This window comes from Aplysia californica, unplaced genomic scaffold (assembly GCF_000002075.1).
Source record: "Aplysia californica isolate F4 #8 unplaced genomic scaffold, AplCal3.0 scaffold00196, whole genome shotgun sequence".
Lineage (NCBI taxonomy): Eukaryota > Metazoa > Mollusca > Gastropoda > Aplysiida > Aplysiidae > Aplysia > Aplysia californica.
The window spans coordinates 53,902-65,617 of record NW_004797466.1 but is presented as its reverse complement, the minus strand read 5'-3'; the positions used below and the strand labels follow the sequence as shown (position 1 = coordinate 65,617).

The window sequence follows — 11,716 nt, the reverse complement described above, 5'->3', positions numbered from 1 at the left end:
ATCATCATCATCATCATCATCATCATTAACAACAACAACAATAACAACAACAACAACAACAACAACAACAACAACAACAACAACAACAACAACAGCATCAACAACAATTTTAACACCAGGAGCACAGAGGGTTTTTGTCCTATTGTCCAGGCACGTACAATTAACGTTTCTTGGCGTGGGTCCCCATACCCAACCCAGCATGTCCCCGGATGGTGGGTTGGATAGTGTCGTCAAGATATGGAAGTGACCTGCAAAACAGTCGCAAACCAAGAGTGAATAAACCCACTGTCACCCACTAACCACAATAAAGAGTGTCAACGAAATTGACCTTTGAACTTTGATCTTGAAAACCAGTGAACTTGAGCTCTAGGCTAGGCACTTTTCCACTCCTTGGGCAATTTTTGTCAATTTTCTTTTTTTTCCCAACTCTTTTTATGTTAATTTAAAAACACATTTTTGTGTCAATTGTTTGTGGAGAGTTGAGGAGAATCCCGATGGCTTTAATAGATACCCCAAATACTCAAAGAATGAAACAATTGGGCGATATGAGCACCACAAATACTACCTTGCAGGTATACAATGAATGGCATAAATGTGAGTCATCGCGAGGAAATCAGGCGCTCGTCAAACTGATGAAATCGAAGAAACCTGCATTTTTCCACTCCTTGAGCAATTTTTATCAATTTTCTTTTTTATTTCCCAACATTTTTTATGTTCATTTATAAACACATTTCTAAGTGATTTTTATTAAAACGTTGATCAAAAGCACAGTAAAATATATGTAAATTCACAGTTTCCAAGGACATACAGCTTTGTAAGTCACCAAACTTTGGCGGCCAATTTCTCACTAATTTTGCTTCTGATACAAGGAGACAATAACCTCATTTAGTCACGAATATCTCGACTTCTGTTGAAAGTAATTATTGGATTTTTCCCCTCAAATGTAAGATAAAAGCAAACTTTAAAATGGTACAAATAACTCCATTTACCCAAAAAATTGACGAGCGCCCGATTCCACCTCGTTTCGACACAAATGAAAGCAGAGAAAACATTATACAAACTGACAGTGGACAATAGGAAGCCACTGCTCTGTAATTTCCAATGAAGATTATGAAAGCTATTTTGCACCAGTCAAGTGTAATTAAGATACGTAATGTATAGAATTGTAAAAAAAAAAAAAAGAAGAGAAAAGCGACATTTCATATGTATCTTTTATAGGCGAACTAAAAATTGAAAGGTTGTTTTTCTATTGATGTAAGTAATACATTCTAAGTTTTAAAATCAGTGAAAGAGGCAGTAGAAGAAAAGGTCCCCCAAAGTTCTTGAGATGAGAGGGGGGGGGGGGAAATGACGAAATTGAAAGAGAAAAGTTTGTCAACAACGTGCAAAAATACATCCCTTCAAATAGAGAAATAAATACCTGCCAAAATAATATGATGAAGCAAAAGAAACACTGATGGATAATCACTGTTAACAAAAAAAAAGATATCTATCACGCGTCAAAAAACCCAGGAGGTAAGTGGGCAAAAAGTATGCAGGAACATAGGCGGCATAAGATCAAAAGGATGGGGTATTTTAATGGATAAAAAGGGTGTTTCAAAAAGACTGTAAGAATACATCGAATAGCTTTTTAAAGACAATAGAGGGGGGAAACTTTCAACAAAGATATAAATAGGTTACCACGTCGGGAAAAAAATACGTGTACATGCTGCAAATAACATGAAGTAGAGAAAAGTTACTGGGATATATTACTTTTTGTTAAAGTGAATTCCACATTAGAAGAATTGAGTACCAGCTCTGAACAAAAAAAACAAAGCTCTAAAATGATTTTTATGACCATGGTAAGATCCCAGAAGATGTGATTAACTCATCCTTCAAAGATATGTCTTTATCACAGATGGTAAAATTCTAGAAAATATTATGATTAAGTCATTCCTCATAGATTTGCTTATATCACCAGGTGCCACAGTGCGAGTTGAAAAAAACAATAGGTCGCTTTTACGGACAAGGGGCCTACCTAGATTTCGAGGGTTTCCAGAAAACTTGATCTACACCAAAAGTGGGCATTGCCCTTCCTATAGGAGAAGTTTGGTTTCTTTGGTACGTTATTATTTGTTTGGTTATAGAAAAAAACTCTCCTTGTCGTTTAAAGCCAAACGGGAAATTCGTGTTAAGTGCCTATCCCAAGGACACGTCGGACCGAGCTGACGCTCGAACCCGCAATCTCGCGATTATGTGTCCGGTTATCTAACCACCCGGCCACCGACGCCCACTGAAAGAATTTTAAAAAAATTAACAGGGCTAAACTGATACCTACAATACAATTTGGCTTTGCTCCTGAAAAGTGTCTGCGGAATGTTTTATTCACCCAACAATGCTAATGGATAGAAAGATTTGTACTTATTTTGTTTCATTTTTTACTCAAAGTTAGAGGTAAGCAGTCTGGTTTTGAAGAGCGGTTTACAATGCTGTCTGTTTCATCCTTTTCCAACACTGTACTGTTGAACTGCAGTACCGTAGTAGTGTAATATAACCACATCAGGGTCTGTTGTGTGGTGGCTTGGCGCTTTGTCGTCGCACGCAGAAGACCCGAGTTCGATTCCCGTGTGTGGAGAATTCTTATCGCATATCTCGGTCTTTCTGCTGAGACGTTGTTCGCAATATATGTAGTTCTCTCAGCCTGGGGTGGCCTTCACAGAGAGGGTCGATAGTAGTATACAAAAACATCCACATAAAGAATGACCACACACTTAGTTCTTCTTCAATTTTTGGTTCCCAAGCTTTCGCCCGATATTCTTTAGTAAGCTTATCATAGCCCACCCCGAAAATCTCAACTATCCAAGATCACATTAGCACCCATGAAAAACCTAACAACATAATATTATGAAATAAGTAAGTTCTTTCAATCTATTTTCTTTCTTTCTTTTTTCTTTTTTTCTTTTTCTTTCTTTCTTTCTTTTTATCTGTCTTTCTTTCTTTCTCTCTCGTTTTTGGTTTTTCTCCCTTCGTACCTTTCTTCCTCCCTCCCTCCATTTCCTTCATTTCTTTTTCTTTCTTTTTCCCTCTCGTTCGTTCTTTCATCCTTTGTAGCGTCTTGCTTTATAATTCAATCTGCTATTAGTTAGTTAATAATGGGTGCATTCATTCATCCACATTTAACCATCCTGTTATTCATTAATGTACCTTCTCCTTTTTAACTTCTCGGGTACAGTCGAGTTCAGAGCAATTCTACATGACAGGAAGCACAGCTGCTGTTGGGCTAACTTGGAGAAACTACAAGTATGATCCACGGCGGCTATTTCCCTTTACCGTGAATATATACGAACATGGAAAACCGTGACGAAATACGCACATTATCTTTATTCATCCGAGTTTTTCAATCGCACGTGACGTGTCTGAAAGGGAAGTAATCTCACTCTTTGCAGTTTGTTTTCTTTTCATTTGAAAGGCGCGCAGGATTTAGAAGCTGCTAATGGGGGGCTTTGATGTTCTGTATGAAAGCGTTTTTGTTTGTCTCCGGGTAAAATTTAGAATATTTAACAATTTGTTTCGCTGTTTAGATTGAACATTTTATAGGAATGCTCTGGATTACCCACTGCTACTACTTTACAGTTCTGTCCGACTGGAACGTAGAAAGTGCGTGCATAAATTAATTATTCATCAACTTTACCTTTTCCATGGACACTTTGAATAAACATAACGGCCTTGAACATCTGGTTCTTACTGGCAAAACTGGAGGCAAAAAGCCACAGCAGCTTATTCGGAGAGCCCAAACAGATGAGGGAGAGGGACAGATCAGGATGATGTAGCTTTTTTTTTTTTTTTAGAGCAACCGAGCAAAGGAATGGATAGAGACCCAGGATCGTCGATGTTTGTACCATAAAAAGAAAAAGAATGACAAAAGTAATAATAATAATAATAGTAATAATAATAATAATAATAATAATAATAATATTAATAATAATAATAATAATATTAATAATAATAATAACATTCATAATATTATGATAACAACAACAATAATACTAATAACACTTGTAATAATAGTAACGACAACTATGATAGCAACAACAACGATAACAACAACAATGAAAATGAGGATGATAGTAATAATACTAATAATAATAATAATAATAATAAAAATAATAATAATAATAATAATAATAATAATAATAATAATAATAATAATAATAATAATAATAATAATAATAATAATAATAACAGAAATTTGTAGAGAGCTTGATCCCCAAAAGCCTCTATAAGCGTTGTACAATACAGAGTTACCACCCAATTGTGCAATCAACCGTTTTATTTTTTTTTAAATAGCTAATTAGGTAGAGTCTTGAAATTACAAATAGCTTACCAGCACGATGACAGTGACATTACCCACCACCCAAGTGTATAAGTCCCTGATGAGTAAACATGACGGGACAACCTAAAAGAGAGACAGGGGAAAACATCTACATCAGAACTCGTCATCAGAACTTGTCATCAGAACTTGTCATCAGAACTTGTCATCAGAACTTGTCATCAGAACTTGTCATCAGAACTTGTCATCAGAACTTGTCACATTTAGAAGGTAAGTCTTAGCATGGCATGAAACAATGGTCATAAAAGCTTGAAAGTTTTTCCTAAAAATGACGTGTATTTCTTTTATTTATTTTATTATCTGGTTTGTTGGATCAGGTCGAGTTGGAAAGACGAACTGGACAATGCAGAGGGGACAAAGCTGGGTAGTCATTTTCTTCAACAAGATGTTCGAGGCTCATGCCTTGCCTGCAACTGCGAAAGGGCAGAGAGGCAGGACAGTCTACGGATGTAGTTCATCCATGCCTTCCACTTCTTCACGATAATAGTACTTTGGAGGATTATGAGATCACATCCTGGCTAGCTATTGTTGAATGTCTGTAGTGCACGCCCCCCCCCCCCTTCCACAAAAAAGCGGGAAGAGCAGAAATGAGCGAAATGGGAAATCTGACCTGACCAGTTCCCACCAAACTGTAGATAATTCACAACTGGACGAAAATTTGACACAATTACCCATAATACATTATCGTTTGTACATCCAGTTAGCTCAGTTGGTACTCTAAGGGTCTAGAGTTGGTATGACTCAGGTTCGAATTCCCAAAGGACATTTTTTGCTTGTTGTTGGAGTTTGCTGCATTCTCCTCCTACTTGCATCGAACATATCGGAGACCAATGCTCTTAATTCGGGTCCTGCGTGCCTCGTAAACAACCTTGCAATACTATACAGGTTAGCCCAGACAGACAAGGTCGAATCCGCCTGCCGCTATGTAGATAAGGACATAAGATGTATGTATTACTATATTATTAATGTTTTGTGAGATACAGTGTCTGTTAAAGTTGGGGATTTTACACAAGACCGTCTGCTCTTTTAACCAGCGTGAAATAAAATGACGTAATGTGGTACGTACCAAAATTTTCACCTACAGATTCGTCTTACACAGTAGTTGCTGCCCTTGCACCAAACTCTTCTTCTCAAGAACCAGGTCTGAAAAAGTCATCATTTGTTCACGTTCTCTAAGTACGTTTATCTCTGTCTACCTCTGGCTTTTTAGTCTTCTGCCTTTCTGGTGAGAGCAAGATATTCAAAGGTTTTATGTCGATTCAAGCGTCTCATGAGACTACATCTGTCTCACTCTAATTGTTTGGGTTATCTTTTCTTAGTTACAGTCCAACATTGGCGTCTTTCAGATGCTGATAGCATTTAATTTGAACTCAATGTGACCACCAGAATGTAAGCATGCGTATTTCAAAGGTCACTGGGGGTCACACATACACACAACAAACGTCAATGTGCCTGCTGTGTGGCGTCGGTAGTCTAGTGGTTAGACTACAGAAATCGTTACAGTGAGGTTGCATGTTCGGGGTTCCGAGACGCAACTTGACCCGTCGTTGTGACTTTCTATATACAAGATGTTTTACAGATTCTTCACTCAAAAGTATAAACGGGTACCCGGTGTCAACTTCTGTTTATACTGTAGGCATTGGTACCCGACCATAGACAGTGAAAAATCGGGTACGTATGTTAGGATTTTAGCGCTGGTAAGAAAGCATCTAGCACTGTTATTATTATTATTATTATTATTATTGTCGTTGTTATTATAGTTATTATTTTTACTGTCGTATGTAGTAAGTGATGTAGAAGATGCAAGTTCGATTTCTGAGTAGAAAGTGTGTTTTATGTTTGGATATTGTGTCCCACACATGTTGACACTGTAAATCAGGAGTCGAAACAGATTGCCTCCGAAATTACCCAAATTATATAAATTAGGCTACTACCTGTTTACAATCACTCACAATGCTGGCAAACTGAAGTTATCTGAAACCACGAAAAAGGAAAAACAATTCGCAAGTTGTACACGTTCTCCAGAAACATACATGGCTTACATAATATGGCACTGACAAGTATTTTACGTTAAACTACATGAACCTCAAAGCCATGTACATTGTCTTCAAAATTGTTGTATAAATCTGACTTGCAGGTCAGTAAGTATTTGAAAACCATACAGCTTTTAAAAAAATATCATTATAGGTGCATCTTTCACGAAAAAACGAATAGATAGATCTATTATTTTTCAGTAGGTTAAATGCTTAAATTAAGTAAATAGTTGACATGTTAAATATAATAATAGCCTATACGCTGGATAAGCAGTTGATCTAAGGTATAATGATAGGATGATATCATTAGTAAACTAGTAAACTATCTGAATCAGCTGACTCACTTGATGGGTAAGCTGACTTCACGCTGCAGATCTACGCTATCCTTTTTGCGGAGACTTCCCGCGGCGCTTTTCTGTACTCCGACCCCACAGTTGCGGCCCTTTGGCTCAAAGTCTTCAGGACAGACGCTGAAATCGAAACCAGCATTGTTTAAGGGGGATAAGTCCGCATTATTGTGTTTAGCGAGTTGTCGTCGGTGGACGGGGTTGTCCCCCTTGTTCAGCTAGACAGCTCAGCACACAAGGGGAGAGAATCAGTCAGCCTGGTGGTAAATGACATGTTTTTGCCCGCTCCGTTTTATTTCCGTTTCCTTTCCTTTTTTTAAAATTATTAAACAAGCGAAACCCTTCAAATATTGTCGCGAAAGTTTTTCGGAACACCAGCACTTCTCGGCATCCCAAAGGGCTATAGGATTTCACAATAATGAGCTGTTCAGACAAGACAGCTTGTAGTCGGAAAGTTTAGAAGAATTAGTAACAATAAAAGCGCATGGAGCGGACTAATGATAGGGATTTGGATGGTCAGTGACTTCCGTATTTTAATGATGGGGGCTGAGGAGAAGAGGAAAGTGGTGTCTGTGAACCGAGTGCTGCCCCAAGAAAGCTCTGTATAATCAGAGGTCCCTAACACTGACAATCATTTTTTCCATGTCACATGTCACATAAAATGTTTGTTTGAAATCGGTCTCGTGTCTTTAGGGAAACTAAGCGAATAAATAGTGAGTGTGTTAGCACTGTGTTATCGGATAGTCGTTCTATTCTGAGTTTGAATTGTAATACAATGCTGTTCATGTAAGGGGCTGGGCGAACCAGTCACTGTCTGTCTGGGTTTGAGCTAGTGGACCAGCGTATTATGTGGTGTAGTAGTTAGGGGGTACGCCTTAGCACGCGGAAGACTTGCTATCGACACTCGTGTGGGGAGAGGTATTTTGTCTTGTATTTTGGTCTTTCTCCTGGGATGTTTTATCTTCTCAACCCAGCTAATTAAGAAGCGCCCGGAAAAGGTTATGAACTTCATCTGCTACATGAAAGTTATGTTCCAGTTACTTTCTTTTTCATTCAGTTCCGGGCCCTAGCGGTAAGCACTCTGCCCCGCCTTCAAAATCTCCTTTGTTGAATTGTTTGTTGAGTATAGAGAAGAACACCGAGACAATATTGGTCATCTAGTGAGGGAAAGTAAAGAAGTAAGACCTACCAGTAGCGACATCCATCCAACCACACACAGATTACCTTCATTGTGTAAAATTCAGCATAACATGTCAACAGTAGCAACAGAAATGTACCTGCACTTCATCCGTCTGGCTTCGGATATTCCTGCATGTACGCGTGCGTGCTTTCGTTCGAGCGTTCGAGCGTGGAAGAGTTTGAAGAATGGCTAAACGAAACCAGACAAAAATCAAAATAGCAATGTGCTTAGAGAAAAAAAATCCTTTGAAAAGAGGAGAAAAGAACAACCCACAAAAGAAAAGCAGCGTGTAAAGAACACAATGTCTTAGTAACACGTTCAACAACAATCACAGATTTTCACGGAGGTTCTGGTATTGGATTACTATCACATGATACGATCCATGTATCATCGCGTTTCCTATCAGGGTAATCTTTTGCCTTTTGACTTCAGCCGAAGACACCCGCTCTGGTCGTTATCACCAGATCTTAGCAAGTCTAAGAACTGCAAAACGTAGGCCCTATCCCGCTCTCTCCCGAGATTTTTCCGTTTTGTTTATGATACTGTCTGTGGTGTGAGAAAATCGCGTATCACACACAATTCCCAAATTTTCTGTTGTGTTTGGAGGACGCTATGGTGGCATCTGAAGTCTAATGGATAGGCTCTCGGACTCGTAATTGTGAGTTAGCGGGGGGTTTTTCTGTTCAATGCTCAGCATGGTCTGGTATTGTGTCCTTGAGAAAAGCACTTTACACGAATGTTCCCAATTGGCATGGTCCTATCAGAGATGGACGTTACATTCGGAGCTCCGGAGATGTACACCTTTTAAGGAACTCCTTTTTTAAAGTCAAAATTTGGGGCTAAATACGAGATGCGTAGCCCACCAGAAGTAAGTTTCAATGTTATTCTGTGAAATCAACAACTTTTATTTAACAAGCATGACATTTTGTTTATAACCACCGAAGCACGCTTTCTATTCAACATAATAACCGTTGATCTTAACGTACTTTTTTCATCCGACGTAGCCATTGGTCAAACGCTGTGACCCAAGTCCGCTTTGGCCAGAGTCTTTTGCGCAGGATTTTTTTTCGAAAGCAATTTCTTCCTCGCCTTCAAACTTCTTTGATTTTAGGAAAGATATGAATGCGGCAAGGTGCTTGGAATAACGGTGATCGCAAGTGTATTGGAAAGAAAACAACCCACCTGTATCTGAGTGATAAAGAAAGTAAACAATCTGGTAGAGTATTTTGATTTTAAATTGTCAATGGAATGATGATATAATGTCAATGATTTGTATGCAACCCTATTTGGCGAATTGCCTAGAATTGCGCATGTACCTAAGTTTTAGAACGGTAGGTAGGTAGGTAGGTAGGTCGTAGGTAGGTACGTAGGTAGGTAGGTAGGTAGATATTTTTTCAGTGTTTAAGGCCACTTGTCAACACCACACGAAGCATAATATTCGTCCGTAAAGCCGGATGAATTATAAATGACAAGCATATCAGTAAAATCTTTAGAAAAAAACGTTTTGTGGTGCTGTGTTTTCGAAAGAATGCTTATTAAAAACTCTCTTGTAATGTTTCCTGCTTTCATGTATGGATTACTGCAATGGTCTATTAGCTAACCTATCTTATACAACTCTTCATAAATTACAGCGTTTTCACACTCATCCTGCTGGGCTTGTACGTAAAAAAAAAATCAGGCGATCAGCATTTTTTAAAGACTTCCTAGGAAAGGAAGTAAACTATTTCAGACAGACCATTTGACCACTTTATTCCTTTTCTTTGCAACTCCTTTCATACCCAAGACACACAACATCAGGGGAATCCTGAATTTTAATATAAAAAATGAATAAAAGATTAAATAAACTCAAATGCATCATCCAAATCTGTACAATACGAGTTTTGCTCCCCACTGTTGATTTTGTGCAATAGGAGTAGGAGAGTTTATGAACCGGACTTCCCTTCTAATCTATACTAACTAAAGAGTAAAAAAATAGAAATGTCACAATGGACAGCGAGTACATACAAAGTCACTGTAACTCTCAAATTTCTGCAGGGTGCACAACATATTAAAACACACCTTTTCTTCCGTAGCTTTTACTTCCGTCTTTTGGGGTCGCTGATGTCACCTGACATAAAAACTTATGTCCCTTCACCCCTGTTCTAACAACCGTAATACCCAATTCATTTTGCAAAAATGTTCTTCAAGTCTCTTTTATATATACATGGTTTGATACATTAGAAAGCCGCCAAATCCCCCCCCCCCAAAAAAAAATATATATATATATATAAATAAAGGTGCCACAATAATCGTTGTGGCAAAATTTAATTAATCCCTCCAGATTCTTTGTCTATCAGATCCAGTTTAATAAAAAAAAAATAATAAAAACACCCAACAAAACGAAAATACAACAAAACACAAAAATGGATTTAGATCTTTTCCTTGCAGGCAGAATGCAATAGCCCCAAAGGCCTTCCAGGTCAAGTTTGAAAAAGCAAAGCAAAGGTCAATTTGAAGTAATTTGTACTGGATAGCGCCTCAACCTGGTCCCACCCAATCTCATGTGATCAAACATGTATTGTCTAGTGGGCATCAACTTTAAATGAAATTAGACTTTGAAGTAAAGGCCAAATTAACAGCCAAAATAGAGATAAGTAAAAAAAAAAAATGCATCCAGAAAGAAATAAAGAAAAAAAGAAAGAACGAAAAAAAAAGAATAAATAAATACAAAAGAAATAAAGTGTTCAAGTGCGCATGAGGTTTTAATCTGAAACACTGAACCACATCTTCGCTGTCAGTCATTTCAACAACCAAATTCTTGAGATTTTTTTAACGTAATCCATTCCTGCCCTTTCCGATCCAAAACAGTGTAGAGTCAGCACAAGTGACACACCAAACCACGCCCCCTTCTCCTTCTCCCCCTGTAGAACTTCTTACTACACATGACACAAGGATTCCCCTCTCTCCCCGGCGTCAAGACCGTCCCCAGCTTTGTGTCTGATGACACCGAAATTCTATGATGTCATCCCAGTCGTTCTCCAGACAACGAGGCCAAAGACTAGTTGCAGTGATCTGCAAGGTGACACTACTCAGGTACAAAGGTTTTCATTGTTCTCCAGACTCCCACAAGAGGATACTCGATCTGGAAACGACACACCCCGTTCGTCCCTCAGTCGTTGACGTCATTCAAGAAACTCGCAACTAAAATTTGAAGAAAAAAAAAATCCCTAGAATTTTTTTAAAAACCTAGACACCATTCTGTTATTACAAACGATCGGAAGAAAATAAAGACAAAAAAAGAAAGGAAAAAAAGAAGGTAAATCTGACACTTGATAAAGACTTTTGATTAGGTTAAATACTCCTCTCAAGCATTTTCATCGAAACTTTATTTTACATATTGTGACAAGTAAAAATTACAAGCAAGAGGCTGTATGCGTTAATTAAAACTAGCTGCCCTGACAAAGATGCACATATATCTAGTAGGGCGTGAATCAATTACAAAAAACACACTGCTGTTCATTTTTTAAAATTCTTCTGGGCGCAGCCAACTTGTCAGGGTTACAGAAAACTATGTTTGTAGTGTAGCGGGTAGGTGCTTTGTCGTGCAGAAGAATTGGGTTTAATTCTCGTGAGCGGATAATTTTTATCATCTCGTTCTTTCTGTTGGGAAATTGAATCCCTTTCAGCCCGGGTTGACCCTGACAGGGAGGATCGAGGCCGGCCTCCTAAATTAATTGAATACATTGTGTCGATGGGGGTGTAAAGATTTAAATTTAGAAAGGTGTGTAAAAAGGAGAGCGGAGAGAGA

The 11,716-nt window shown here is 38.2% G+C and overlaps 1 protein-coding gene across 1 annotated transcript in view; it reads right to left on the bottom strand.

Moving 5' to 3' along the window:
* Window positions 1–11,716, bottom strand: part of LOC101847112 (cholinesterase) — a 98,344-nt gene that overhangs the window by 77,347 nt on the left and 9,281 nt on the right. Inside the window, exons 2-4 of the mRNA XM_035969926.1 lie at window positions 6,747–6,872; window positions 4,980–4,998; window positions 4,364–4,435 (exon numbers count right to left, since the gene is read on the bottom strand). Of these exons, the coding sequence (XP_035825819.1) occupies window positions 4,364–4,435; window positions 4,980–4,998; window positions 6,747–6,872 (217 nt within the window). The remainder of the gene's footprint in view (window positions 1–4,363; window positions 4,436–4,979; window positions 4,999–6,746; window positions 6,873–11,716) is intronic.